Below are 27157 nucleotides of genomic sequence, written 5' to 3'. Positions count from 1 at the left end.
TGTTTTAAAATTCCCCTAGATATACATATCTGTGGGAAGTAGGTTTAAGAAAGTACTCATTTATATATCAGAAGCACCGAGATAAGGGAAAAGAAAGCAAGCCCCTGTAAACACATGCTTTGGAAAATTAGAAGCCCCTGCAGGATGAACGCATGCACAACTGCTGTACCAGGAGGGATAAGAGCTAGGGAAGGGAGAAAGCCAGTGATTTAATAACAGATCAGCTTCAAAAAATAGAGAAATAAACATAGGAAAGTCAAACATTAGTAAGGTAAGAGTGATGAATATATTGCCGCCTTAGATCCTACATCAAAAAAACACCAAGAGTTTGCTTGTCTCCTTTCTCAAAAATTTTTACAAGTTTAGAGAAGTACCTCCTCTATTTTAAATTAAGCATCAGAGAAACCTCCCACTCTTAACAAAGGCTGAAGATACACCCAGCAGCCAACTCTCCTGGCTTGTCTCCCTAGTATAAAAGCACTCTTTAGAAATTTCTGCTGTGCTACTACCTACCTCCGGGTTCTTGAGGGTCATCTCAATGCTGGCGGCGGGCCCGAATCCTGTGAGGGACTTAATGTGGATCTGTGTGGGCAGAGGTCGCCGGCACTGGCAGTACACTGAAAATGCCATGGACTTCAAGTATTGAATGTAGAAAACTTGTTCGTCCTTCATTGTCTGCAGCATGTACTGGCAAGGCACAATCTACACACACAAATACAAATAAAACTAGAATGCGCTTGGAAAATGAAATGGCATGAATTCTTTGCAAAGAGGGCAGGGAGTTTAAGTTTTAAAATATATAAGGGGCACCTGGCTGGCTCTGTCAGTGGAGCATGCAAACCTTAATCTCGGGGTTGTGAGTTCGGGCTGCACATGGGATGTAGCGACTGCTTAAAATCAAATCAAGTATTATATACATATGTGTATAAACATATATTATATACATATATGTTATGTACATAATGCAACTCAATCTTAACCCCTTAGATGACATAAAATCCTCTATTACAAAGATACACCAACAATTGAAGAAGAGGGGTCATCTGTTGGTCACATTACAGTCACTTAGAAATTACCCCTCTTCCTTTTTTAGGGATAAATTGTTAATTTACTACTGCCATGCTCCAAAATTTTTAAAACTTGCTTTTTAATGTAGTTCTCTTTTTAATCACATGTACACACAGAGCGTGCAGTAACTGAGGAATTACTATCTGAGGATGTGAGACACAAACTTCACAACGAAAAACAATCAATAACATACTCTGGTAACTCTTTAATTCAATATTTTAATTCTGTAAGGAGGCTCTAGTGAAAGTGACAGTAAAACAAACCCAAACACCCAAGGTATCATTTATCACTATTACCAAAATCTTGTAAAATTATTGTACTATAAAGCCAGCCAGGCGGTAGTGGAAGAGGCACGCTCACTGACTGCTCTGTGAAGGGAATGTAAATAAGCGTAACTTTTCTGGAAAGGAATCCGGCATTATTTGTCAGTACTATATCTAAGAATACGCTTTAAGAAATTACCTGAAGTATGAAAAAGAGATTATAAAGATGTTTATTACAGCTATATGTATAATAGCAAAATTTAGAAATATCTAAGTGTACAATAATGATTACATCTGGAGAACATGCACTCATTAGAAATGCTGCTTGTAAGAATTTTAAACACGGCAAAGTATTCATGAATAATGTTAAGTATTAAAGACTAAAAATTATACTAGAAGTATGATTCCAACTCTATAAACAAACATACACAAAAAAGGCGAGAAATACACCAAAATGTTATGCAATGGTGACTTAATCTAAAAGTAGAATTTTGAGTACCTTTTCCTTTATAGCTTTCATGTACTTCCAGTTAAAAAAAAAAAAATCATGAACTTGTATTTTGCAAAAACAACAATGAAAGCGAAAAATAAAGCCGCAAATAGTCACCTGGAGAATGAAAGAATTTCTCATATGCTCAGGTAAATTATCCAGCATCTCTGTGTAGCAGCGCATCAAACTCAACAGCCAAAAGTTTCCGGAAGTAGAGTCTTCATCTGCAGTGTAAGTGAAGGGGTCCACCATGTAAATGACAACAGCTGGAGGATAGGCCTGGCTGTCTGCGGAGTCAGGCTCAGTGGGAATTCCTATTCTCTCTCGTTCTGTGACACTGCAGAAAGAGCCACTTATGAGATGCACAGAATAAACCTAAGTCACACTAAATACACCAGTTCCAGAGCACACCAATGATTATAGATTAAATGTAACATTTAATTCAATATGTGTATTACTAAAATGAAGGCAAACCAAGTCAGTTCGTACAAAGACAGGTGGGAAATGACAATACACTCCTTTAAGTGGGAGATCTCTTTTTCCACTCCCTCCTTCTCCTGGGGCTATATTCTAAAAAGGTATTTTATAATACTATTAATGTTAGTGTTTAATAGCTTACTATTACTATTATCCACTTATTCTGTTCACATAATAATAGTAGAATCATCACTAAAACTTACGACGAAGCTAATAAGTACAGTACTAATAAGTTTATAAGAAGTCTCAGATTTCTTAACACTGAAACAAGAGACTGACAGTTGTCACTTCCCTGTGGGAAGAAGAGAAATAGAGCACTTCACTAGACTGAGAGATTCACGAGGCTGAGGCGGACAGCTGGGTACAGAAGAGTACAAGTAAGGGTCCAAGCCAAAGCCACTCGTGTCAGTCCATGAACAACGTACCTTTCTTGTCCATCCTGCGAGGACTGAGAGGAGCTCTGCCCCGGCTCAGTGTCTCCACCACAGCCCATGTTCCCTTGCGTTCTGTCTGCGGAACTGGCCCCAGTGCTGGGGTTCTGCCCTCCAACACTAGCACTGAACCCTGAAGAAGAGGTAGTGCTGGTCTGGTTAACAACGGCAGCAGGGGCAGAGGACGAGACAGGTGGTGGCACAGAGGAACCAGATGCGGAGCTACTTGCCACAGGGTTCCCAGAAGTGCTGTTAGAGGTGGGATTGAATGCACTGCCAGCCGGGGGCGCTGCTGATCCTGAATTTGAAGCTAGTGGCCCTGCGTTCCCAGGTGTAGCTTGTCCCTGTGCTGCTGCTGGTGGGGACTGATACTTAGGTGGTATCAACAGGCTGCTGTCGAGCTGCAGAGTGGCTAGATAAGGTGCTGAAAAAGGACATGCAGAGAGGTGACATCAGTGATGTTCTGCAGTACTGAACTGGATCAGAAATTCAGAATGGCCCCTTTTTTAAAAAATGATGCTTTCAGGCTGCAGTACTCTAATTATGACACCCAAAATGCTATCTCCACACCTGAATATATGCTTATATATTCTGCAAACATGGAAATGAACATGAAGCTACTTATTATAAATTCTGGTGAAGAGGCTGATTAGAAAAAAAAAAAAAAAGTGAGAGAGAGAGAGAGAAAAAAAAAATTAATCCCTATAACACTTTCCTTTCAGACTGACTCTCTGGGCCTTCACTGACAACTGAGAGGCCACATATTCTCTAGCCACCACGGTACACCATGCTCCTCTGTGTACTGAACTTTAAAAGCTTCCAAGATCCTCTTGGGAATGTCGGTTAAATTTAAGCAGTTAATACCAAGTCCTGCTGCTAAGTTTTCAAAATGTGGAGTAAATTAGATATGACTTCTTTAGGCAACTTTAAATTGCTTTTAAAGAATGTGTGTGCACATAAAAATTAGCATTTAATGACCTAGAACGCAGAAATTAGACCTAAATAAATACAGTAATGGAACACTAACATTACCTGAGACAAAAGTAGCATAATGTTGCTTCCCAAAGGGGGACAATTTGCTATTTTACTTCTCAGATTCTACTTGGCCAAATAAATTCCCATTTACCTAGGTGATGGCGGCAAACTTGCGCATAAAGTTTGAGTCTGGAATGATTGTCATTCTCCTCACTGCTCCACGGCTGGTTGAACCACTCGCTCACAAGCTCGTCAGTCAGCTTCTGTGCCACGGTCTTTCCCACGCGCATGATCCCGTCTCTTAGCACTTTGCAGATGGGCTTGTGCTGCCCAAGCCTACACATCTGATACCACAAGCAAGATCATTACTTACAACAGGAACCACTCCTGTTGTTAGCGGGGAGAATTCTTTATCATATGCATCAAAGTATTTTGCTTTTCTTTTAGCATTAACACGAACAACCAAACCAACATTAGACGCTGGTCCTTTCTGGTAATTATAATGTATGCTGAGACTGCTATCTGTCTCTCCAAAACCTGGCCTAGACCCTCTAAAGAAAAATAAATGTTTCTTCACCCCAGCCAATTCCTCCCACACAAGGGAAGTTTGCTGAGCACTACCTGATTGCTAATGGTCAAATAAAGAATTAACCAGATTCCTGCCTACTTTGGCTGACTGAGACATATGTCCACTAAAACCTCTTAAGTAATCCCTACTCATAATGTTTTCCCATAAGATAACATTAAAATTTTATGGGCCATCTGTTACAGACATTTGGAGATCACCAATAGCAGAAGCCACTGAAACAGTGGATATGCTGATCACTTTTTCAAAGTAAATAGTTGTTTGAAGCACAATGATATTGTTATTAATCTCCAGGACACTAAATGGGTACTTACAGCAAAGAATTAATGTAATACACCTGCAAAAAATAAGCTACTTAACTATCTACTCACCAACAGGAGAGCCCACATTATCCCTTATTAGAGGTGATAACTGAAGGCTTACCAAGCCCCTACCAAGTTCTCTAACGCACACTCTTCTCAACAAGGCTCCCGCCAAATGAGCAATCCTAGTAAAGTCATTAGTCTCTAAAAAGATCCAGCAATGCTTTTATGTTTTATAAGTCATGTTAAAAGTTTCATCCAAGAGAAGAGAACTGGGCTCTAAAAAAAATTGCTTAGATAAGTTTTCTCTGTTATGGTCCTTGTGATTTAATAGTATTACACATCCATGAGCGAGGCACTATATAGAAATCACTGTACCTAACGGTTCCTTTAGGGGCTTAACTGATGTCATTACCTCGTACATTAGCATCTCCTCACTTCTTTGTAGCAACACGTAAGTTTACTATTTCACGTGTGCCCATCCACTTCTAGATAGTGAATGTTCTGTTATGAAACATTTTAGAAATTCAACTTGGCAACTTCTTTAACAAACACTCTTGTGATGTTTATAAAATGCCTGTAACAGTTCTTCATAAGTACTAATTTTATTTAATTTTGCTCAAAATAAAGATATTAGAAGTATAAGAAACAAAGAATTTAGTGTACATACACTTTGGCAGAAAAAATGTGGCCCTTAACCTTAAAGATACTCATGATTCCAATTTTTCGAAAGTAACAGTAATTTATGTACTAAATATATAAAATGATTCACCACCTTTTATATTATTATGGTTATTACATTATTAATCTGTATCAAAGTTCTAGTATTAAGAAGAATGCAGTGCTAAATATACAACAGGGACATGACTCATTGAACTTATCTTTTGACTCAAAAATCTCAAGCTAAACATTTTCATACTGTTTTCAAGACCCCCCACCCAGCACCAAGAAGGGATGCGCTTTCTTTCTGTAAAGGTCATCTTCTGAACATCCAGAACACCCGCTGGTAAGCAACACTTTTCAACTCAAGCACATACATGAGAAAAGAACAGCTGACGGAATTGTAAGAGTGTGGGAAGGCTGGCAGAGCAGTCTTCTAAATCTAACAAAATGTAAAGCCAAGAGGGGAAAGCAATTTACTCCCAGGAAACCTTGCCAATTTAATTCTCTCCTTTATCCTCCAACCACTCGCAAATTTTCTTTGAGATCTACCTTGAAGATACTTGTTCTTTAAAATTTAGTCATAGCTGGAAACAATCTGAGGACTCATGTCCCCAAAACGATCTTCATATCATTCTCACCTCATATACAGCACTCAAGTCCCTGAAGAAAGTTTTGGCTCCTTCGAGCAAGGCCTCATTTTCTGGACACACCACAATATAGGCAACATCACGGTGGCCCCCATATGGGTCCAACAATAGCCTCTCCCAAAACGGCAAAGAGAATGGTGAGATGGTGAGGAAGTCTTTGTCACAGCCTACCAGCAGAGTGGGAATGGGCAATGGTTCAGGAGACTCTTCTGAACCTGTAACAAGAAGGCAGTTAGGACGGTGTTTGAAAGTCCATTTCCTATAACCTGGACAACTCAGAAGTTCTTGCTGCATTAGTCCTAATTCAGAAATTTCTTGTAGGTTGACAGGATCACTCTCAATAGGACTCTCAAATCCCCTTATTACATGGCCCCTGACAAAGACCTTATATCAATGAGTCAGAACGCACTTAGATAGGTCCAATAAGGGCAGGTTAGAAAAGGTAAAGTTAGTTTTCCAAGCAGCACTATACCATTTCCTTTAAATTAAGCCTTAAAATCCTGACTAGGAAGAAGTTGAAAGAACTAGTTCAGAAGGTCATCAGGATGAAAATACAACGAGGATGAGGAAGATGAGGAGAATCTAATGAATACTCCAAATATTATTTTCCTCATTAACCTGGATTCGACCAAGGATGCTAAGAGAAAACTTAACTCCAAACTGACTTTAGGGAAGAAAAGATTATAAAGATTAAATATTAAGATAAAGATTAAAGATTAATTTATAAAATTATAAAACTTAATAGTCATGAAGAGGATTCCATTTTGTCAGTAAAGCTAGGACTGGACAGTAACTAAAACTGGAAGAATTATGGAAGAATTGAAACGGGGAAGAGATTCTACCATAGGTTCCCCGTCCTGCCATTTTGTGGAACTGCTGCCAGGTTAGCGGTCCCTGCACATGCTGGATGTTCTCCCAGGTCCTGCCCGTGCGTTTCTTTTGGATGGCATCTTGGAGAAAGGGCTGCAGCGACAACAGCATGCGGACCACATCCTGGGAGGAGAGCATGCTGATGTCTAGCACTGCAAGAGAAAGGAAATGAAAAGGAACAAATTATACAGGGGGGCTGGCATTCTCTTCTTCCCTGCCATCCTTCTGGACCTCAGTTATAGTCCGTGACAAAAGACATTACTGGAGGTAGATTCTATTTTCAGTATATTCTAAAATGCTTGACTTACCAGTCAAAAGATATTATTTTATTATTACAAAGTAATTTATAATTTACTATGGGAAATAATAAAAGGAGAAATAGATCACTCTGTATCTAAGAGGTTAACTATAGAATTGTTTAGAAATAAAAAGATGGGTAGGCCTGAATTTAAAATCATACAGACCTGTTTCCAAGGTTGTTCATAGGGAAAGAGAGCTATAAAAGTTTCTTAATCATTATATTACTTTTTTTTATAAATAGCAATGTTTTGAAAGTATGATCAGTGTGTGTTGGGGGGGGGACTTAAAAGCTCTTAAAAACTGTTAAAAATGCTCTTAATGTAAAATGTTTTCACAAAATACGAAGTGCACAGAGAGAAAGACAACTGTCATGCAGGCAGAGGCATAAGAAAACATGGCAAAAGCTAAGACAGGACTGAAAGTCATCTGTCCACAGAGGAAGGTGGGACTCATGGTTTCAGAAGAAATATTCATCCTACTGAGGAGGAGCCCTCAACACAGAACCTGAAAAACTTCTCAGACTCTATACAAAACTGTGCACGCATGAACATATGCATATTATTTACCAGGGATAAAGGTCCATAAAGACTCATCAAATTCTCAAAAAGATCTGAAGAAAGAGCTAATGATGTGTGAGGTGATCAGCTGCATACCTAAAGGCCCTTCCTTACTCTTTCTTTTCTAGCTGACTGGGAATGGGACACAGATGGAAATCTAAGATTTATCTACCAACTAAACCTGAAACACAGGATGCTTAAGACATCTCTAGGTGTATCCCTAAACCAAACAAATTGCTAATCTAAATTTGCAGCCTCTTGGGAAAAACTGGGAGACATGGCAAGCCGCAGGCCACATTCCTGCACAAGCAGCATGCCGGAGCGAAGGCTCAGCGCCCCCTTCAGATGGCTCTCCTCACTCAGCTCTGCTGTCTGCCTGAGAAGGAAGCAGTGATCGACTTTATCTTCAAGCCTGGGCTGCTTTTTTCTTAAAGAAAAAAGTACTTCTTGGACCCATGGCTCTATCAGAAGTTGGAGAATGACACACAAAGAGAACCACCGCTTAGAGAAAAATAAAAGCAGTCATCATTCTTTGTGGCTACTCGTGTGCACACAGAAAAGAAGGTGTGTACTGACAGACACAGTGAGGGCACTGCTGTTGGCAAATCTGGCTCCAGCATCATTCATTTATGTTATCTGTCTGGTACTGTTAAGCTTGTGACTTTGGAACCCACACCTCCCCTGCAATAAAACTCTGCTCTTCTTCATATCCAAAGATGACAGGACTGATCCACCCACACACCGCTTTTCTGTCTGAAGGCTACTATCTGGCAAAAGGAACCACCCGAGATAATCACCCACATTTCTTTAGGGGAAAGACTGTACTTTCTTTAATTCATTTAATTGATAAATGCATCCAGCAGACATTAATTAGAGGCCTGCTAAGTACAACGCACTGTGCTCAAACCCAAGTGGTTACAGAAATGAGCATAACCCTTGGATACTTCCTTACAAGTCTCCACCTCCGAGAAGTCTCTTGATTTGGCTACTCAGAAAATGCCTACTCATCCCCTACTCCACTGATCTCTGTCCTCTGAACATACTTTCTCCTTCCAGATTTCCAACTGTATTTAAGAAGCTTATGTAACCTTTCCCCTACAGGCTGAGAGTTGTTCAGAACAGGGTCCACGTTTCATTCACGTAAGCAACTACTCCAGCCCAGCCTGTTCCTACCTCTCTACAGAAGCAGCTCCTCACCATGGTCAAAAGATTTGTTTAATCCTCTTCTTAAAAGCTCAGCTACACTTTAATGCTTCTTGACCACTCACTCGTCTCTTTCTTGAAACTTGGTTACGTTGCGGAGCTCAGCGAAGCTCTGTCCCAAGCTCTCTTGTTGGTCTGGGTTTCCTCCTCCTTGGTGAGCTTTCTTCCTCCTCTGTGCCCTGGACTTGAGTATCTACAAGTCAACTACTCACTTTCCCCCGAGCTGCAGGCCTGGGAAGTCCCAAGAGTCTACCTGACATCTCTACCTGGGTATCTCAGAAGAGATCTTTAAGATTTCCCAATCTCAAGTTAGGAGCTTTCTCCCCGGACCTGGGCTTCTTCCAGTGCACTGATCTTTGAACGACATCACCATCTGTCCAGGTATACAAGTCACAAGCCCAGGTGTCTTCCTTACCATCTCGCTCTCTCAGACCCCTAAAATCCAACCCATTACCAAGTCCTGCAGTCCAACCACTTCCTCAACATCCCTTGAATGTTTCCACTCCTTTGCCATCTCCTTTGCTAAGACAAGAAACCAAGTTATTCTTTCTTATTTGAGCCGCTGCACTAACCCTCTCATCTTCCCACCATTCCTGCCATTTCCAAATCCACAGCCTGCACTGCAGTCGGAGCTTGTCTGTTTCTTATTACACAAATCAGAGGGCAATGCCTCTTCATGAACCTATCATGTTAGGGCTCTTGGGATAAAGACCTCAGCCCAAACAGGTCTCAAACGGCTCTCGGGAATCTAGCCAGCTCCAAGCTCCCTTCAGTTCTTTCAAGATGTATTTATTTAAGGGGGGTGGGGGGTTGAGGAGCCAGGGAGGGAAAGTGGGGAAGAGGAGAGAATCTCAAGAAAATTCCCCACTGGGCGCAGAGCCTAACTTAGGGCTCAATCTCATGACCATGAGATTGAATCCTGAGCCAAAATCAAGAGTCAGATTCTTAACCAACTGAACCACCCAGGCACCATCCCACATTAAAAATAAAATAAAATAAAATAAAATAAAATAAAATAAAATAAAATAAAATAAAATAAAATAAAAGATTTATTTATTTGAGACAGAGAGTCCTTCAGCTCTTTGAAAGCCCCAAGCTCTGCGTAACTCTGGGCCTTCCTTCTTGCTGCTTTTTCTGCCTGGGACACAATTCCTTGCTCTCCACCTTCTTTAGCCAGTTATTCTGTACTTGGCATGGAAATCTAATGTTTCTACTTCCTCAAGGAGTAGAAGAAGGCTGACCTACTGCTCTTCTAGGCTGAGCCCCAGCCTAGGAAGGCCCTCCCACCCCACACCTTCATCACTTATAACAGTTTCTAATTCTATGCTAATTTGTGTAATTATTTGATTAATCTGATGTCCATCTTCCAGAATAGATTAGAAAGTCCCTCAGAGAGGTGTCCTGTCTCTTTCAGTCACTTTACCCCCAGGGATGCATCACAGCATAGACAGTGAATGAATAAGGGAAGGGAACAGCAAGCTGCAGGGCTCACTTAGAGCTCAACATTACACACAGTTGTCAGCTGGAGCTTTTAATAATGGCAGTGACATGCCTCAGGAACCACAGCACAAAGCCAAGTGCAATCACTGTTACAAGACATGCAAAACACTGAAAAAGCAAAGGAAGGAGAAAATGCTCTGTAAATGGGTAGAAGGCTCCACAGGAGAAGTATTAGAGACAACCGAGTTAGAAGAATGGGTGGATTTAAATACACAAGGTGTGCCGACTACTTGTCTGTGTACTCGCAATGATGCTGATTTGTAGCAGTCAGTTTGCCATGTGAACTGCCCACAGGAATCAATAGGAGAGGAAGTTTTCACAAAATAATGAGTCTCCTCAAAAGGTGTTTCAGTATAAAACACTGCTCTATTCCTTAAATTTAGGAACGTTGGCCACAGAGCTCTTTAGTTTTGTGTGTGTGTGTGTGTGTGTGTGTGTGTGTGTGTGTGTGTTTTAAGAGAAATGAAATTTAAAATTCTGTCCTTTATAATTTACCACCATACCAAGATAATTTTCAAAGTAAACGTGTATTCTGGGAAACCTACCGTTGCTATGAGGCCAAGAGTGCACAGTGGCACTTCTCACCAGAGCTTCATCCACTTTTCCACCAGTGGGATTATCCACATACTGTCGGCCCTGCTCCAAGGCATTAAAGCATTCTGTCCAGTAATCATTATTATCTGCTTGCACCCGGTCATAACTCCAGCTTACACAGGGAAGAGTCTGGCGACTGTTAGAGGAAATGTAGTCCAGGAAACTCAGTGAAGCAAAAGGTTGTGTATGTTGATTCTGGAGGAGGAGGAGAAGGCTTATAGGTGGCTCCTGGGACTTTCTGGCTCCCTCCATCTGAGGAAGGAAGGTAGTCTGACACATCATTAAACGCCTCTCTGCAGCCTGACCAATATCAGAATTCTTCCCAAAAATATCCAACTCATCTTCCAGGAAGAGTCCTGAATTGTAGCCAAGTTTGCGATTCATAATCGCACTAAACCCACAGGTACAGCGATACTGGTCCTCGTTGGAAGAATCAGGGATGTAAAGCCCAACGTCTGCCCCTTTGATGTTCATGTTGCAGGCACAGATGCAACAGCTGTCAAAGTTTCTGTCTTTAAAGATATTCATCACAGAATCTGAGAGAATCAAGGTGACGTAGAGACTGTGGGCTTCAGGAATTGGCTGCATCGTGGCAGGCTCCACAGAGTTAAGGGGCCGCGTGGTAGAGGGGGTAGAGGCTGGTGACCCCTGATCGGTGCTATCATATTTAACCGACCCTTGACCACTGGCAGTGCCCCCACCTCTGGGAGTTCTTGGGGTCCTGGGGGTTCGTGGTGTGGGGACAGAGAAGCGAGGGGTTGCTGGAGATGGCAAAACTCCTGCTCCACTGTTGCTGGCTGGGGCAGCGCTGTTCAACGTCACTGGTGTGTTCATCTGTGGTGTATTCAGATAGTCCGGATCTGCTAGGCTCCCGACACTAGGCACGTTACTGCAACAGACAGTACCAAGTGAAAACAGGTGCATGTAACAGACATAATTACCCCACCTGGCCTGTGCATTTTTTTTAAAAGATTTTATTTATTTATTTGACAGCCAGAGATCATAAGCAGGCTCCCCGCTAAGCAGAGTCTGATGAGAGGCTTGATCCCAGGACCCCGAGATCATGACCTAAGCCAAAGGCAGAGTTTTAACCCACTGAGCCACCCAGGTACCCCTGGCCTGTGCATTTCTTATCATTTATGCATGCTTTTGCTAGGTATATTCAATTTTTTATCACACACACACACAAAAAAAGAAGATTCAAAGGAGTCAATAAAAGTGATGGGAAAGCAAGAAGCAAGGTATGAAGAATAATATACCATACACCAAGAATAATACATCATTTTCCTTTTACTTATTCCACATCAAAGCAATCTCCATCTTAATCTTTCAAGGGAACTTTACTGTTTTTACAAGAGAACATGGTGCTGGGTTTGGTCAATGTAACACATGAGTTCAGATGCTAAATTGACTAGAAAAGTATAGGATAAAATTTCCATCTAATCTGCAATTACATTTTTGTCACTTTTCAAAATTTAAAGTCTGCTGCTCTACTTATCCTCTGAGATCATAATCCATACATGATTCTAAAGCAGTTATAATCAAACAAATAGGAACATTTGCCATTTTTCTAATTTTCAAAGCACAGTCCTATCTAGGCTTGCATTTTTATAGTACTGAATGACCATAAAGGAATCCAATTTAGGAAACCCACTGGCCAGTACTACACTACAATTAATACCAATATCACATATGTAGCTAGGAGGCCTTAGTATTAATTAGATGAATTGTGCAGTACACATACTGTATCATAGCTCTCAAACTTCTAACAGATTTCTGTGGGGTGGTGGGCAACTTCAGTTCATTTTTAATCTTCAATATGCTATGTATTACCTACAGCACAATTATTTTTAGTTCCCAGAGACTGATCACACACTGTGTTATCTATTTTTTCATAAGCAATGACTTCTTTTTAGAACAGTCACACAGAAAACAAAAACGGTTTCTACAATGTTCTGCTGTTTTATTATTGTAAAAGATTTTTTTATGTACATTCTTAGAAGTACATGTAAAAAAAGCAAATGAGACCATTCTCTCCCAATTAGAAGGTATCAAAAGAAAAGATTTCATCTACTGCCTAATATTTTTTTGAAATCTATTAATACTGTACTTAAACTAATGTTCTTCCAATAAATGACATATTCATTCACTTATAATGTGAAAGAAGAATGTCATAAAGTGATGGCTCTTCAAATAATTTTCTTGTGATTTTTAATTAGCTATGCCTAAAACACCAGCTTAAAAAATCCAAATCCAGCACTACAAAGAAACTAACTCTGAAGCACAGTGGTATCTTTGAGTGCAGATAAAAAATGACCTAGAAACCTTGATTAGCAATCACTGCTATCTCAGAGACCAAAATAATGGGTAATAATGATCTTTACTCTAATTGGACTCCTTTCAAATTCTTCTGTTTGACAAAACCCTAAAATTATTATATAGTTCAGATCAGAAGAACTATGACTACTAACTGAAAACCTAAATAATTAAATTGCTCCCTAGGTAGTAAAAATGGTTTAACTTGTATAGTAACCTGATTTTTCCCATTCAATAAAAATGAACTAAGTACCAACACTATACTCAATGCTGGACATTCAACAGTGAAAAAGGGGATGAGAAGGTAGCTCACAGCAAATATGACAGGTGTCAAGCAAGTGAGCGTGCACGTTCTGAGTGTGACCAGAGTGCCAGGGTGATAGAGACCCCAGCAGAAGGAACTCACATAGTTTAGAACTGTGTTGTCCAATAGGGTTATCACTAGCCCTATGTGCTAAATTTAAATAAACTTAAATAAAACTATAAATTCATTTCAAGAGGTGCACAGCCACAAGCTCAGGGCAGGGGATGCCGTATTGGAAGGTGCTGATATAAAACACTTCCTTCATCAACAACAGCTCTTAACAGTGCCAACTGAGAATACCAAGGATCTCTGGGATGACAAAGGACAGATTTCATGTACCTAAACAATGATCTGAATTATTGATTATTTAAACTATCATACAGCAAAGGGCTGCCTGTCACTCTTTTGAGGAGTCTGTGTGTCTAAGAAATTCAACCGTCAGATGGGTTCCTGGTGCCGCTGCCCTGGATGAGAATGGGTCCATGAGCCCTGCTGGGTCCATGAGCCCTGCTGGACTAGACCAATCCCCCACTTACAGAAGTTCCAGCATGACTGGAGTACAGCAGTTGAAAACAAGCCCAGCGACCACCACAAGAGTACTTCTGAGCACGCTCTTGCCCCCTGATGATGAGATGTTATTGCCACAATACTTTCACAGCCACTGGAACCTTTCAAAAATCGTGTGGGGGAAGTCAGGCAGGATTATCCCAATTTTAAAGAAGGGGAAGACTCAGGTAAGCTGGTCATTTAAGGTCATACGAAGGAGTAAACAAAAAAGGCAGAAATGGAGTCCTCTGACAGCACAGTTCTACCTTCCTAAGTCTGGGTTCTTTTATCCTACACTCTGTCACTGTTTTTCACATTCTGACCCTGACTTTACATACATACACATAAAGCCTGTTAAGACATTAAAGTTGGTTTCATCAAGATGGTTTTCTGTGATGTCACAAATACAGCCCACAGAGCTGGATCTGGAATTTGTCTTATTGGCTCCTAAAATGTATCTCTGCATTAACTACAAACATTTTTTAAAAGGAGATTTACATAAAAATGCAGATCACCAGTCTCCCACATTCCTGCCTGAACAATGCACTGTAACTGGAGAGCACACAGTCCCTTTAAAGGAGGCATACTCTTGGGCGCCTGGGTGGCTCAGCTGGTTAAGCATCTGCCTTCAGCTCAGGTCAAGATCCTAGGGTCCTCAGATGGAGTCCTGCATCAGGCTCCCTGCTCCACAGGGAATCGGCTTCTCCCTCTGTGTCCCCACTCCCCATCTCTCATGAAGAAATAAAATTTTAAAGAAATAATAAATAAATGAGGCATATTCTTAAGAGTTCCAACAAAGACGCTGCTCTCTCCTACTGCCCCTCAGGATGACACTGACCATCAGTGATGCCAAGACTTTTGCTTTACCCAACGCAGGTCATCCACACATTGTTTACCTGGTCCTGACAGAAATTTGAGTTTATGGCCTTTTATTTTAAAGCATTTATTTTTTCAAGAAAGTATTAATCACAGGGGAAACGGAATCTACACTGTTGACAGACTACTGTTTTTTGACAGAGTGAAATGTGCTCAAGCTACAATATACACCCCTTTTCCTTCCTCCGTGTCATACCAGTCCTGTTGCTGCTTTCTTATATGACATGGGTCAGCGTCAGAGAAAGTGTCTATGCTAACACTTCATTTTAAAGAGCTTGAAGTGGGGCGCCTGGGTGGCTCAGTGGGTTAAGCCGCTGCCTTCGGCTCAGGTCATGATCTCGGGGTCCTGGGATCGAGTCCCGCATCGGGCTCTCTGCTCGGCAGGGAGCCTGCTTCCCTCCCTCTCCCTCCCTCTCTGCCTGCCTCTACATCTACTTGTGATTTCTCTCTGTCAAATAAATAAATAAATAATCTTTAAAAAAATAAATAAATAAAGTGCTTGAAGTAAGCACATTTGGAATCACCAATTTGTATAAATCAAATACTTACCACCATTATCCAAATAATATTACCAACTCCAATCTAGTGTTTGACTCTGTGGTCGACATGGATCTGATACTGAATGAGCATGCACACCATGGTCCTCTACCCAAATAACCTTAATTTATCCATGTACATAACATTTAGTTAGAAAATGTGCACATTTTCAACACAAAATAATGTGCACAAAAACATGAATGGCCAAAAAAGGGAAGTTTCAAATGATATGCTGATGTCATCATTTTAAGTAAATATTTTGTTAAGATCAAGACCACATTTCATAGGGCGAGTAACATAACACAGTCCCTGCACATACTTGTAGCCATCTCGATTGAAAATGGCTGCGGGTGGCATGGGCAGCTGTTCGATTTTAGGAGGGATCGCCCATGAAGGCCGAAACAGACAGGCATCAGGTATCTTCAGAGGTAGCAGGCACTGGCTCGGCAACATCTTCAGCGGAGCAAACGTGGAGGACCCCACGAAAGGCTGGAAGGTGGGAGCTTTGTGCACATATGAGAAGTCCTGGGACAACAAAGGGGGGGGCAGTGATAATGCCGGTGAACAACTTAGGACATACCACAACAATAACAAAAATGACTGCAAGTCAGTATTTTTCTCATCTAATCAGCAGAAAATGCTAATACCAACATTTTAAATTAATCAAGACACTATAATTAAAATACCAAGCAAGGTACCTCATTATCCAATTCAGAGGATTGTTAGAAACTTAGGTATATGTGGCATATAGATAATATTATTTTGAGGAAAATGTATATGAATCTGCTTGAAAACCACCCTGGCTTGATAAAATTCATATACTGGCAATTACCTTTACTTCCTCTGGTTTAGGACTTCCTAATCCATCTTCTACTTCCATTTTGAATTCAGTGAGCTGTGTTGAAACCATACTGACCATAGGGCTCTCCATCATGCCTAATGCTGTCACTGTCTCTGAACTGATTCCATCTTTATAATTCATTACAGGAGAAAATGCAGGGTGCTGTTCCAAGGAAGGAGGAGTGGGGAACATCCTTTGTAAGTCTGCAACTGCTAAAAGAGAAGAGAAGAGGAGAGAAAAGAAGAGAAGAGAAGAACAGACAACAATATTTATTTTAACAGGTAGGATTCCAAAAAAAATCCCAGTTCGTAGGCAGGCACCCTACCTGTCATTAGAAATAATACTAACTGAATGGTTGTATCAGTTACACAACAGAATATTAATAATGGAAGTCTCTAAGAAGGCCATCAGCAGAAAATTATCCTTTTCTGGAACTTTACCACTATCCCCTTGATGCTTTATGATTTGGCTTCACATTAATTAAGTGAACGAAGTCTACGTAATACATTTTTCTTCTAACAAATGATTGCCTGAAGATTATAAGAAGACGAAAATAAGTAGAAGCTGGAAGAAATTAGATGGAATAACTTTATTAATATAGTTCTATCTCTGCTTACAAATATTTCAGAATTACATAAAAACGTGCTATAGTAAATTTTACATGGAAAATTCACCAGGTAGTTCTTCTACAGAAAATAAAACTTGATTAGAGCCAGAATGGTGGTTTAGATGTAGTAGGATTACTTAGCTAGTTTGAAAAATCTACCACATTCACTGCTCTTCGGGGAAATGATTCCGTATTGACATTAAATGCTATCCATAGTGTACCCCTGCGGATAAAAATATATGTTTACAAAAAATAAAAAATTAAAAAAAAATGCTATCCATATTTATATTAAAATGAAACTTCACTGTTAGGTTTAATAAACCTACCTTGAACCAAAAGACAATTTATTAAAAATCCAGCTAGTAAAAAAGGTATCATTTAAGAAATAGTTAAAACAGGGATCCTCAATCTTTTTTTAAAAAACATCTTAATATACATGAGGTTAGCCATCATCATTAGCAGGGGCTCATTAAGGCAGGGATTCTGAAAAGTAGGAGCAGATGTAATGCAATCAAGTTGTGCTTGCGAAATTTGGCCACAAGGAGGTGTCCTGTACAGCAAATTTATTTACAAATTTAGAGCCTCGAGTTTAAGTCAGTCAGTGTTCTGCAATGGTATCTGATGTGCCATTTTCCAATCATATTGTTCTTTCTAGCAACTTCAGCATTTAAAGAGGCAAACTAACCACTGACTAGGCTAAGATACGACCTGTAGCTCTGAATCACAAATGAAGAAAGAATAACCGCACTACACTCTGCCCTGGGCTAGCATCTGAGGCAGAGCCCTATAAAGCAGCAGTACCCAGAGCAGTTCCACAGCTCAGCGCTGCTACAGCCCGGTCAGGTCATTTCCTCCCTGGGGGCCTTGGACCCTTCATCTAAATGGCTGGACTAGATGTGTGATTCTCACCAGGCTTACTTTCTTTCCTTTGTTTATGGGAGGATGGGGAAGCTTCCGCCATATGGAGGCAGAAAAAAAAAAGGTGAGAACCTCTGCATGAGATGATCTTAAAACACATTTCCTAGTTAAACAATTATATAATCCTGAATAATTTACCTTCTCTTGGCCTCCAGTGCTTATCTGTTACAAGGGACGGAACAGGCCAACAAACAGGATCTCAGATACCAACTTTCCCTCTCATTAGAGAAGCTCCACTTCCATTTATTTCCTACAGTAGGATTCTGTATAAGACTTCATTAGACAAATGGTGCCTGCTGCCGCCAAGAAAAAAAGAAAGAGAAAAAGAAAAAGGGGGGGAGGGAAGAAAAAAACCAACTCCCCCGCCAAGTAGATCTTCAAGGTACCTTCTTCCTAGGACAGTATTCTACTGTTAAGGAATGGAACAATTCCTAGAACTAGGGATATAAGCCAAGCCAGAAACTCCCAGAGAACCAGTGGAGTCTGAGGAGGAAAAACGGGTCTTAAAATGTATTAGCAGTGAAATCAATAAGTTCTTTAAAACAAGAGCGAAGACTTTAATACTGAGTTAGGTTCCACTTGAAATATATACATCACCTTTATCTTTCAGTCCCTACTCCTTTTCCCAAGCCAAAGACCAGCTCTGGGTCAATTTTAATATAAAATTAATGTTTAAGTGTAACATTTAAAATCCTAAGTCTTCCTCATAAAATCTTCAAAATCCTACTACAGTTCTTAATCATCAAGTTACTTGGAAAATAAACTGTACAAATTCTCTTTGTGTTAAAGTATTCTGGCTATGGTGTAAAATTTTACCAAAAATTATTTTTATTAAATTAGCTACCAAATTTTGTCAAAGAAATCTAATAAAGGCGTTTCTCACTTGTAATAAAGACATTTCTCATTCTCAAATTCTTTGATGCTATCTAACACAGTTGTATATCTCAATTTTCTTTTTTTTTAAATAAACATTTCTCTTTTTTTAAGATTTTATTTACTTGACACAGAGAGAGATCACAAGTCGGGAGAGAGGCAGTGGGGGTGGGGAGAGCAGGTTCCCTGCTGAGCAGAGAGCCTGATTCGGGGCTCAATCCGGGGACCCTGAGATCATGACCTGAGCTGAAGGCAGAGGCTTAACCCACTGAGCCACCCCGGCGCCCATGTGTATCTCAATTTCAACACCTCAGTCTGGTATTTTTTATCAAAAGTAAAAGAGAACACACAAAAAATTACGGAAAAGACGATTCCACCTGCCAGAAATTCACTTTATAAAGTGGCTTTCACTATTCTTATTAGCAGATAGTTGATTTTTTGTTTTTTGGGTTTTTTTGGTAAGAGTTTATTTTTAAGTAATCTCTACACCCAACCTGGGGCTAGAACTCATACCCTAAGACCAAGAGTTGCATGTTCCACTGGCTCAGCCAGTCAAGCACTCCATTATCAGATATTTTTTTTTTAATATTTTTTATTTATTTGACAGAGAGAAATCACAACTAGGCAGAGAGGCAGGCAGAGAGAGGGGAGGAAGCACGCTCCCTGCACAGCAGAGAGCCCAATGAGGGGCTTGATCCCAGAACCCTGGGACCATGACCTGAGCCGAAGGCAGAGGCCCCAACTCACTGAGCCACCCAGGCACTCCCCCCATTATCAGATATTCTTAAGAAAGACTCTTAACCTCGCTAGCTTCAAGTTCCTCATCTGCAAAATGGTAGTAATATCTACTTCATATTTTTTGTGCACATTAAATAAGATACACATAGAAGAGAACACTTCACCACGTAACATCTAAACGTTCAGTAAGAGTCAATAATAATTAGCCCAACCTCCCCATTTTTGACTGGGCCAAAGATGAAAATGCTGTTAAGTTACAAGCAATTTCTGAGAAAGATACAACCTTAAACAGGTTTTAAGATAAAAGACGGAATTGGAGTCAAAGAAAAAAGACAGAAGCCCAGAGAAACATTCTGGTCCCCCAAAATAGAAAACCATGTCTTGCTTGTTCGATTTTCTTCTTAAAAATGCTAAAGGGAGAGAACAGCTACCAGCATGGGCTGGAGTTGAGGTATATTATTGTATGTATTATTCTCACACAATACTACCTTAACACAGACTTGATGCCAAATTAAACCTAGTTATTACATGAATGAATAATTATGGACCTAGTCTCTCAAACACAGTATCCACTAGCCACATATGGCTATAGGGCACTCAAGCCAAGGGTTGTCCAAACGGAGATGTGCTGCACCAGATGCCAAAGAGTTAGTACAACAAAAAAAAGAACGCAAAATACCTCATTATTTTCTACATTGATTACATGTAAAAATGACACTATTGGTTATATTAAGTAAATATATTATTTAAATTAATTTTACATGGTTCTTTAATTCCTTTAATGTAACTACTAGAAAATTTAAGATTGTTTGCGTATTTCTATTAAATTGGACAGTGTTATTCTAGACACTAAATTTTATAATATGTCAGTCTCTCTGCCTCAATGTACAATAAAGCTCTTGCAGAGATGAGAACTTCTTGCCATGCTATTTCATGGTCATGCCTGGGGGAGGGTAATACTGTGTGTATGTCCATTTACACACACATACACACATTTACTCTGTATACTTTGTGCACAATGAAAGATCCTCTTCACGCTTCTATATCTGTACTTTCCTAATGCTTATACTTTTGCTGTATTTCAAATTAATTAATTTTTATAGCCTGTACTTCATCATAAAATTTTGATTAACTTCTTTTTGAAACAATTATTTTCAAAATAAAAATGAGCAAAAGAAGAGAGTACACCGTATGCTTTCCTGGCCAATGATACTAACTAGCAGGATAGTTTGTGAGTGCAATATTGTGAGTCCAATGATCTTGGACAAGTTATCAGACATTTTAACATTTAACATCACAACATATCACTTCATGTCAAAAAGGGCAGAGGATTAACTGGCCCAATACAAGGAAAAGAATTCATTCATCTGACCTATTCATATGTATCTGCTTTAATATTGTCTCTTTTAATCTGTGAATTCCATGTTTGCAAAATTCTGCAGTGCAGAGTAATAAAAAAAGAAAAATGTTTAATTAAAAAAACTACAGCAACTGGCTGGCTACCATTATTCATTTTCATACATGTCATGCTTGAGAAAGCGTTGCATATTTTAAAAAGCTATGGATCTACTAAAGCTGTCAAAATCCAATCTCTGTATACTTCACACTTCTACATTTGAGTAAATCAGCACACATTTATAGGTTCATAAAACTTTTTGACTCATCCCTATGACACAGTGGTTTTTCCCCTCAATTTGCTCTCATTACCAGCTGAAATTAATGAGAAGGTATTAAAGAATGATTTGCAATGGAATTATGTTTCTGCTTCAGAGTACCCATGTAAGCTACCCTGTCTTTCTCTTGTACAATACTGTAGTTTCCTAGGGTGAAGAGTAACTTTAAAAAAAAAAAAAAAAAAAGAAGAAGTTTCTCTTCTTGTCATCATAGACAATTAACTATTTTACCTCAAAAGGAAACACAAAAACTTCAGTATGAATTAGAAAAAGGACCATGAAGAAACAAATATTCCTCATCCTTAGGTAAATTTGAATTTTTTGAAACATCTCACACAAGCTCTTATAGTGGAATATCACTCTAAAAATCACTGTGTAACATTTATCCTACTAGGAAAAGGCTATTAAAGAAACAAACAAAAAACAAATTTTTCCACATTCTAAAGCATAAGAGTTAATTCATAATTTGAAAACAAAAGCAAAAGAAATTTAAACTAAGATGGTCTCTTAGCTGTCTGCCCCATCTTAGGAATTCCAACTTATATAAGGTTTTTTTTTTTGTTTTGTTTTTGTTTTTTTTAATTCACAGTTAACATTCTCTAAAACAAAAAGGGGGGGGAGGGACAGAGGGGAACCTCAGATAAGGCACTGAGTATGAGAACATTTTGTGTAAGTTATAAATAGTAAACCAAAGCTCCATTTCCTTTTCTTACTTGGTGGATAAGGAACAGCAGCTCTTCCATCCTTCCCAAGAGGCCGGTCTTCTGCCCCAACAGCAGGCATTTTTGATGAACGCAGTGCAGGTGACACAGCCTAAGAAAAGATTATTATTGAAAAAGGGCCACACACGTGTATCTAAGTAGGGCAGTAGTCGACTATTTAACATATGCCTACTGATATTTTGGAATAAAGGTGCTTCCTTACACAGTGTTTACAAGTGAACTTCTAGAAATACTCAGACTGTGAAGCCAAGACAGCTACAAGCGTATCCAGAATGAAAACCAGAGTGACCGAGTCTTGTCTGCATGGATCTGCTAAGGGCAGACTGTACCATCAAAGCACAACTTAGAGTCCTTAAGCAAATCTTCCTCCCAGGTCATTAGAGAAGTGGTTTTAGGGACACAATAATTAAATTAGGGTGGTGTCTCCAAGGAGTAATTGGCTATCAGTCTGGCTTTCCTTCTGTTTGGAAGCAGGCAGTTAAAAGAGGTGACCTCAAGCCCTCCCGAAGCATGATACTTTTATTTTTCACCACAAAAAAGCCATGTATCTTCTGCTCTTACTTCCACAGTTACCCTTCATCATAAAAAATAACCTTATCACATAAAATTATTGAAATATGCAGAGAGGGCTTTTCTTTGAGTTGTTACTCAAAATAAATGAAGTCCTTTAATAGGCAAGATTATCTTTAAGAACTCAAATGAATAAGTGGCAAGATGAAACAAAGCAAAAAATATTCTCACAAATAGAAGGCCTTTTACGTATGTATACTTATTCAATGTCACAGGGTTGAAGTGTAAAATTAAATTCAAAGACATTTGAGATGAAAACTTGGACAACGGCCTCACAACACCAGTTATCAGTAAGATAAATTAGCAAAAACAATTCTAAGGTAAGTGATTCTCTTGATTAAATGTCAGACTAGAAATCAGAGTAAAGCAGAAACAATCATTTCAGAGAAATGTAAATTAGATTAAAAATGTCCAACCCTCCTTCACATATTAACATTACTAAGAATATATTCAAAAACCAAAGTAAACATACCCTCATTTAGTTCCACAGTAATACATAATTTATACAGAGATAAGTACAAGGGCTCTGAGCGCCAGTACAATCACTGGGGATGATGGCTGGGAACAGTCCCAGCTGCCCCACAATGCTTGCTTTGCCCTCTTTTTTATTCCTCCCTTTCTACTTCTTTTTGATTCCGTGTCTTTTTATGTTTTGTCCTACCATCCCCACCAAAGCAGCTAACCAAACCCTAAGGATCATTAAAACCAATCCTACATAACACCTGACGTTTAGGGAGATAGTCAAGTTCAAAAAGGCTCTCAGATGCCTGGATCAACACTAAAGAAACATGTCATTTCTTTTCTTTTTTTTTTTTTTTAAAGATTTTATTTATTTATTTGACAGAGAGAAATCACAAGTAGATGGAGAGGCAGGCAGAGAGAGAGAGAGGGAAGCAGGCTCCCTGCTGAGCAGAGAGCCCGATGCAGGCCTCGATCCCAGGACCCTGAGATCATGACCTGAGCCGAAGGCAGCAGCTTAACCCACTGAGCCACCCAGGCGCCTGAAACATGTCATTTCTTGTACTGCAGTTTTTCTCACTGTCATGTCCTTTTCCTTCATGCAGCCACTGCCTGAATTTCCATCCCTGTGTTTTAATCCAATAAAAGTTACCAAACAGTACCCCTGCTTTCTGTGTATGAGGCTGGTGAAAACCAGCACTCGCTTCTACCAAGTCAGTTCCACACTCAGCAGCCTTCGCAGAGGGACACGTTTGAGGCAGAGTTCGAAGTTCAAAGCCATAAGAGTGGTCAAAAACCTTCCTAACCCTGTCTTTACCCACTACTCAGAGAGCAGACCAATGGTCTGTTCCCCATCCTTCCAACCCTCAGCTGGTTCATTCTCTTGCTTAACCAAGGCTCATTCCCGGCTCAAACTAATGCCTCTCCCCCGCCTCTCACTAACCCTCTTTCCACCTCTGAAGTCAAATCTTTTCTTGGAGGCCATTATGATTTCATCATCTTCTAAGTACTTAACATTGGTATAATGGCGTATAATATCTGTTAATGAGATACATTTTTATTTTAAAGTGAGAACAGGCTTTAGAATTCTGATTCCTACTTAACCTTTAAACGTTAACTTAAACACTGCTCGCCTGTCACTTTGTACTTGAATGTCCAGCATCTTTCGACACAGGTCAAGTTACTGCACTCACAGTAATAAGTGCACATGGGTGTATACATTTTTATATATTTTTAAGTACATTTGTAACTTTCTTTATATGCACTTCTCTGGAGGTCTGTGAGTATCTTAAGTGTCAGGGCAGGATAATAATACCTGTAACCTCAGGTACACATCACAGGAAGTGACCATCAAATGAGTAACAAATACATGGGAAGTGGAAAAAAGGGAAGGAAAGTAAGTACATAAGTGAAAGAAAAATAAACTAATAAACTTATTTCCTTGAAGAGAGGGCCTATCTTACTCACTTTTTGGTCCCCTAAATGTTAACAGGTAGTTCTTTTTGCCTAAAAGTACAGAGCTGGTTAGGAGGATGGGGACATAAATTTCCTGATTCAGAGGAGCTCAGCTGTTCTTCTAAGAAGAACAGCCTATAACGTGTCCCTCATTCTTATCTGTCACTTTAACCACATCATGTCTTAAATTATTTAACTTGTATGTACACAAGTCTTTTCCCCTACTATAGTGCCACAACCCTAAAAAGTACAGATCATACTTGTTTATCTCTCAAAATGTAGACTAAGTTCTTACTGATGACATGAATAAAAAGTTACGGGGGCATTATCTTTATAATCAGAGCTAAAGGGACTACATAATATACTTCTACTAGTCTCATAATATTTAGAAGGATTTAAAAACTGAATGGGAAAGATTTTAATATTTACAACAGGAATAAACTAATAAAAGAAGACATCAACAAAGGGAAACCAAGGGGCGTTAGAGACTACAGTGACAACTTTTAGAATCCTTTCAAAGTATACAAACATTTCTGCAGAACATTCTGAACCTGAAATAAGGGGCCCCAAAACTCAGTAGACAAAACAATGAGGAAATACTCCAACAGTGACCCAAGTTCTCCCATGTAAGGAGATTTCTGTTTCGGTAGCTATGACAGACTCACCCCAAGTTCGTCATCATCAGAATTATCAAAGATGTTGTCTAAGTCATGCAGGGAAGGTGCCAGATCTGTCACCTGTGTAAGGCTACTGGAGCCAGCTCTGCCAGCAGCATTATCCTGCCGGACATCTGCGAGAGAGGAGGCAAAGATGCAGAATAAGTGACTTCATCCATAGAGAAGGAGTGAGAAAAGGGAATGGATCTCAATGTGCAAGACCTGCCTGTGAATTTTTCCCCTAGGTTTTGAGTTAAATTTAGAGACAATTATTTCCAAATATGTTTATCAGTTTTGAAAGTAACTGAAAAACAAACTATGAAAAATTAAAGATGGGATCAAATTACTGCTATTACAGTAAAATATAATTCTAAATCGAGAAGGATATCCCTTGCATTTTACTTTAGCAACAATCCAAGTGAGGCAAATAATCATTGTACACACCTGTTTTAGTAGCAGAACTGAAAATAGACATGGCATTTTTCCCATCAGGCACCGGCGTGGAATGACCTGGTGTAGTGACATCCTTGGTACCAAATCCATCCTCTGACTGTATAATAAATTCAGCCAAACAAAACACATGAACACCAACCCAAAGTGTGGAATATGAGGGAGAACACAAAGAATTAGAGGGTAGAATGGAACTTATTATGAGCACAAGTATGATAAACCATGGTCTATGCAACCAAGGGAAATAAAAGATATGTCCTTTTCCTTGAATTTAAACAGAACCCAAAACTCCCACACTGTCCCTCCAATCCTATGGAGTATTCTGAGTCAATCTGGACGTTATGCCTAACCAGTACTGGTGGCATTTGATTACAGACCTGCCACGGTGTTAAAAGCTGCCTTTAATAACATCATAGATACTGAATTATGGTTCGAGCTTTCTGGATCTAGATAGATCTCTACAAAGGAATCTCTGAAGCATTCTCCTGAACTGTACAGGCCTCTATTAATTGTCTATTTCCTCTATTCTTAAGAATACCTCTTTAAATGGCCCAGGATTTTGGAATGTTTTAAAATTTGAGGCTAAAGACAGCACACACCCCCAGTACTCACTTTTATGACAATGAAGCCACTAAAATTGATACTGACATAATTTAGGAGTAGTGTTGATAATAATTCAGATAGATATATAGGAAAGCGCTTGGTACAGTAACCACATTAAGCGCTAAATAACCAATAGATATTGTTATCAACATTTTTTTCCCTTACATTTTGGATATTTTGAATAATAATTAAAAAGAAATAAGCAGGGAGCATAGGCCAACAAGAATTAGCATATGAGAGGAAACATGCACTGTAAGCTATAGCCTGGAAAATATGAGGCTTCATTTATGTTCAGCTGACTTTTAAACAAAGGTGAGCCATGACATAAAAAGGAACAATACGTTGTTTCATACAATAGTACCAAGAGCATGAATATGGGGACAGAGCAATCAGGCAAGACTACCTCAAACATTCTGCCTCAGAAGTTTTCCCACACATGTTGTACTGACATAGATCAAAACCCACACCATGCTGGATACTCTCTATGTTAAATAGTACCTTATTCTTTTTCAGGGAATCCTTCTCCGTCCCTTGTTTGCACTTCTTGTTTGCTGTAAAGATGTATTTTATGTCGCCATCCTCAAAGGTATATGGATCATTGACTTCTCCCAAACTGTCTCCAGGTTGTTGAGCTAGAGGCAATGGGTCAAGGAAGTGGAGTGGCTGCATCTGGGGCTGCTTTTCTTGCCAGATTTTAAACCGTTTGTTAGGTTGTGCTAAGAGTCTAAAAGGGAAAATAAATGATAATTTAAGCAAGATAAAGTAAAAAGATTATCTTTTTTTAAAAAGCAGCATTTATAATTTAAAGCACTTGCAAAACTTAAACTTAGAAAATTTATCTCTATAAAAAAGTTCTTTTAGAGAAGATGTTCACAAATAAAACTTAGTAGGTCTTTGTGAAGAACATGTTTCTGTCTCTGATTCCATGGATTCCAGTGAAGAGCACAGATGGGCTCTAAGGACAGAATGACTAGGTTCAAGTTCAATCTGTGTCATCTTCTGACTGTTTGACCCTCGCTTCTTTCTCAGCTTTGAAAATAAGGTAGTAATACGACTGTGGTGAAGATGAACTGAGATGGTCTGGGTA

At 39.4% G+C, this 27157-nt stretch overlaps 1 protein-coding gene across 2 annotated transcripts in view; it reads right to left on the bottom strand.

Moving 5' to 3' along the window:
- The window catches only part of MED13L (mediator complex subunit 13L), a 291359-nt gene that overhangs the window by 23530 nt on the left and 240672 nt on the right, over nucleotides 1-27157 (bottom strand). The window contains exons 11-23 of one of the 2 annotated variants that reach the window (XM_082699757.1): nucleotides 26569-26794; nucleotides 25462-25567; nucleotides 25027-25151; nucleotides 21869-21968; nucleotides 16338-16558; nucleotides 15825-16030; nucleotides 10878-11815; nucleotides 6745-6924; nucleotides 5894-6117; nucleotides 3856-4048; nucleotides 2724-3153; nucleotides 1939-2158; nucleotides 514-702 (exon numbers count right to left, since the gene is read on the bottom strand). In XM_082699757.1, the coding sequence (XP_082555883.1) occupies nucleotides 514-702; nucleotides 1939-2158; nucleotides 2724-3153; nucleotides 3856-4048; nucleotides 5894-6117; nucleotides 6745-6924; nucleotides 10878-11815; nucleotides 15825-16030; nucleotides 16338-16558; nucleotides 21869-21968; nucleotides 25027-25151; nucleotides 25462-25567; nucleotides 26569-26794 (3358 nt within the window). The remainder of the gene's footprint in view (nucleotides 1-513; nucleotides 703-1938; nucleotides 2159-2723; nucleotides 3154-3855; nucleotides 4049-5893; nucleotides 6118-6744; nucleotides 6925-10877; nucleotides 11816-15824; nucleotides 16031-16337; nucleotides 16559-21868; nucleotides 21969-25026; nucleotides 25152-25461; nucleotides 25568-26568; nucleotides 26795-27157) is intronic. The other variant, XM_082699758.1, reaches the window with a different exon arrangement.

The sequence above is a fragment of the Mustela nivalis genome (genome assembly GCF_964662115.1).
Source record: "Mustela nivalis genome assembly, chromosome: 14".
NCBI classification, from domain to species: Eukaryota; Metazoa; Chordata; class Mammalia; order Carnivora; family Mustelidae; genus Mustela; species Mustela nivalis.
The sequence above is the reverse complement of the archived record's forward strand: the minus strand, read 5'-3'. Positions and strand labels throughout refer to the sequence as shown.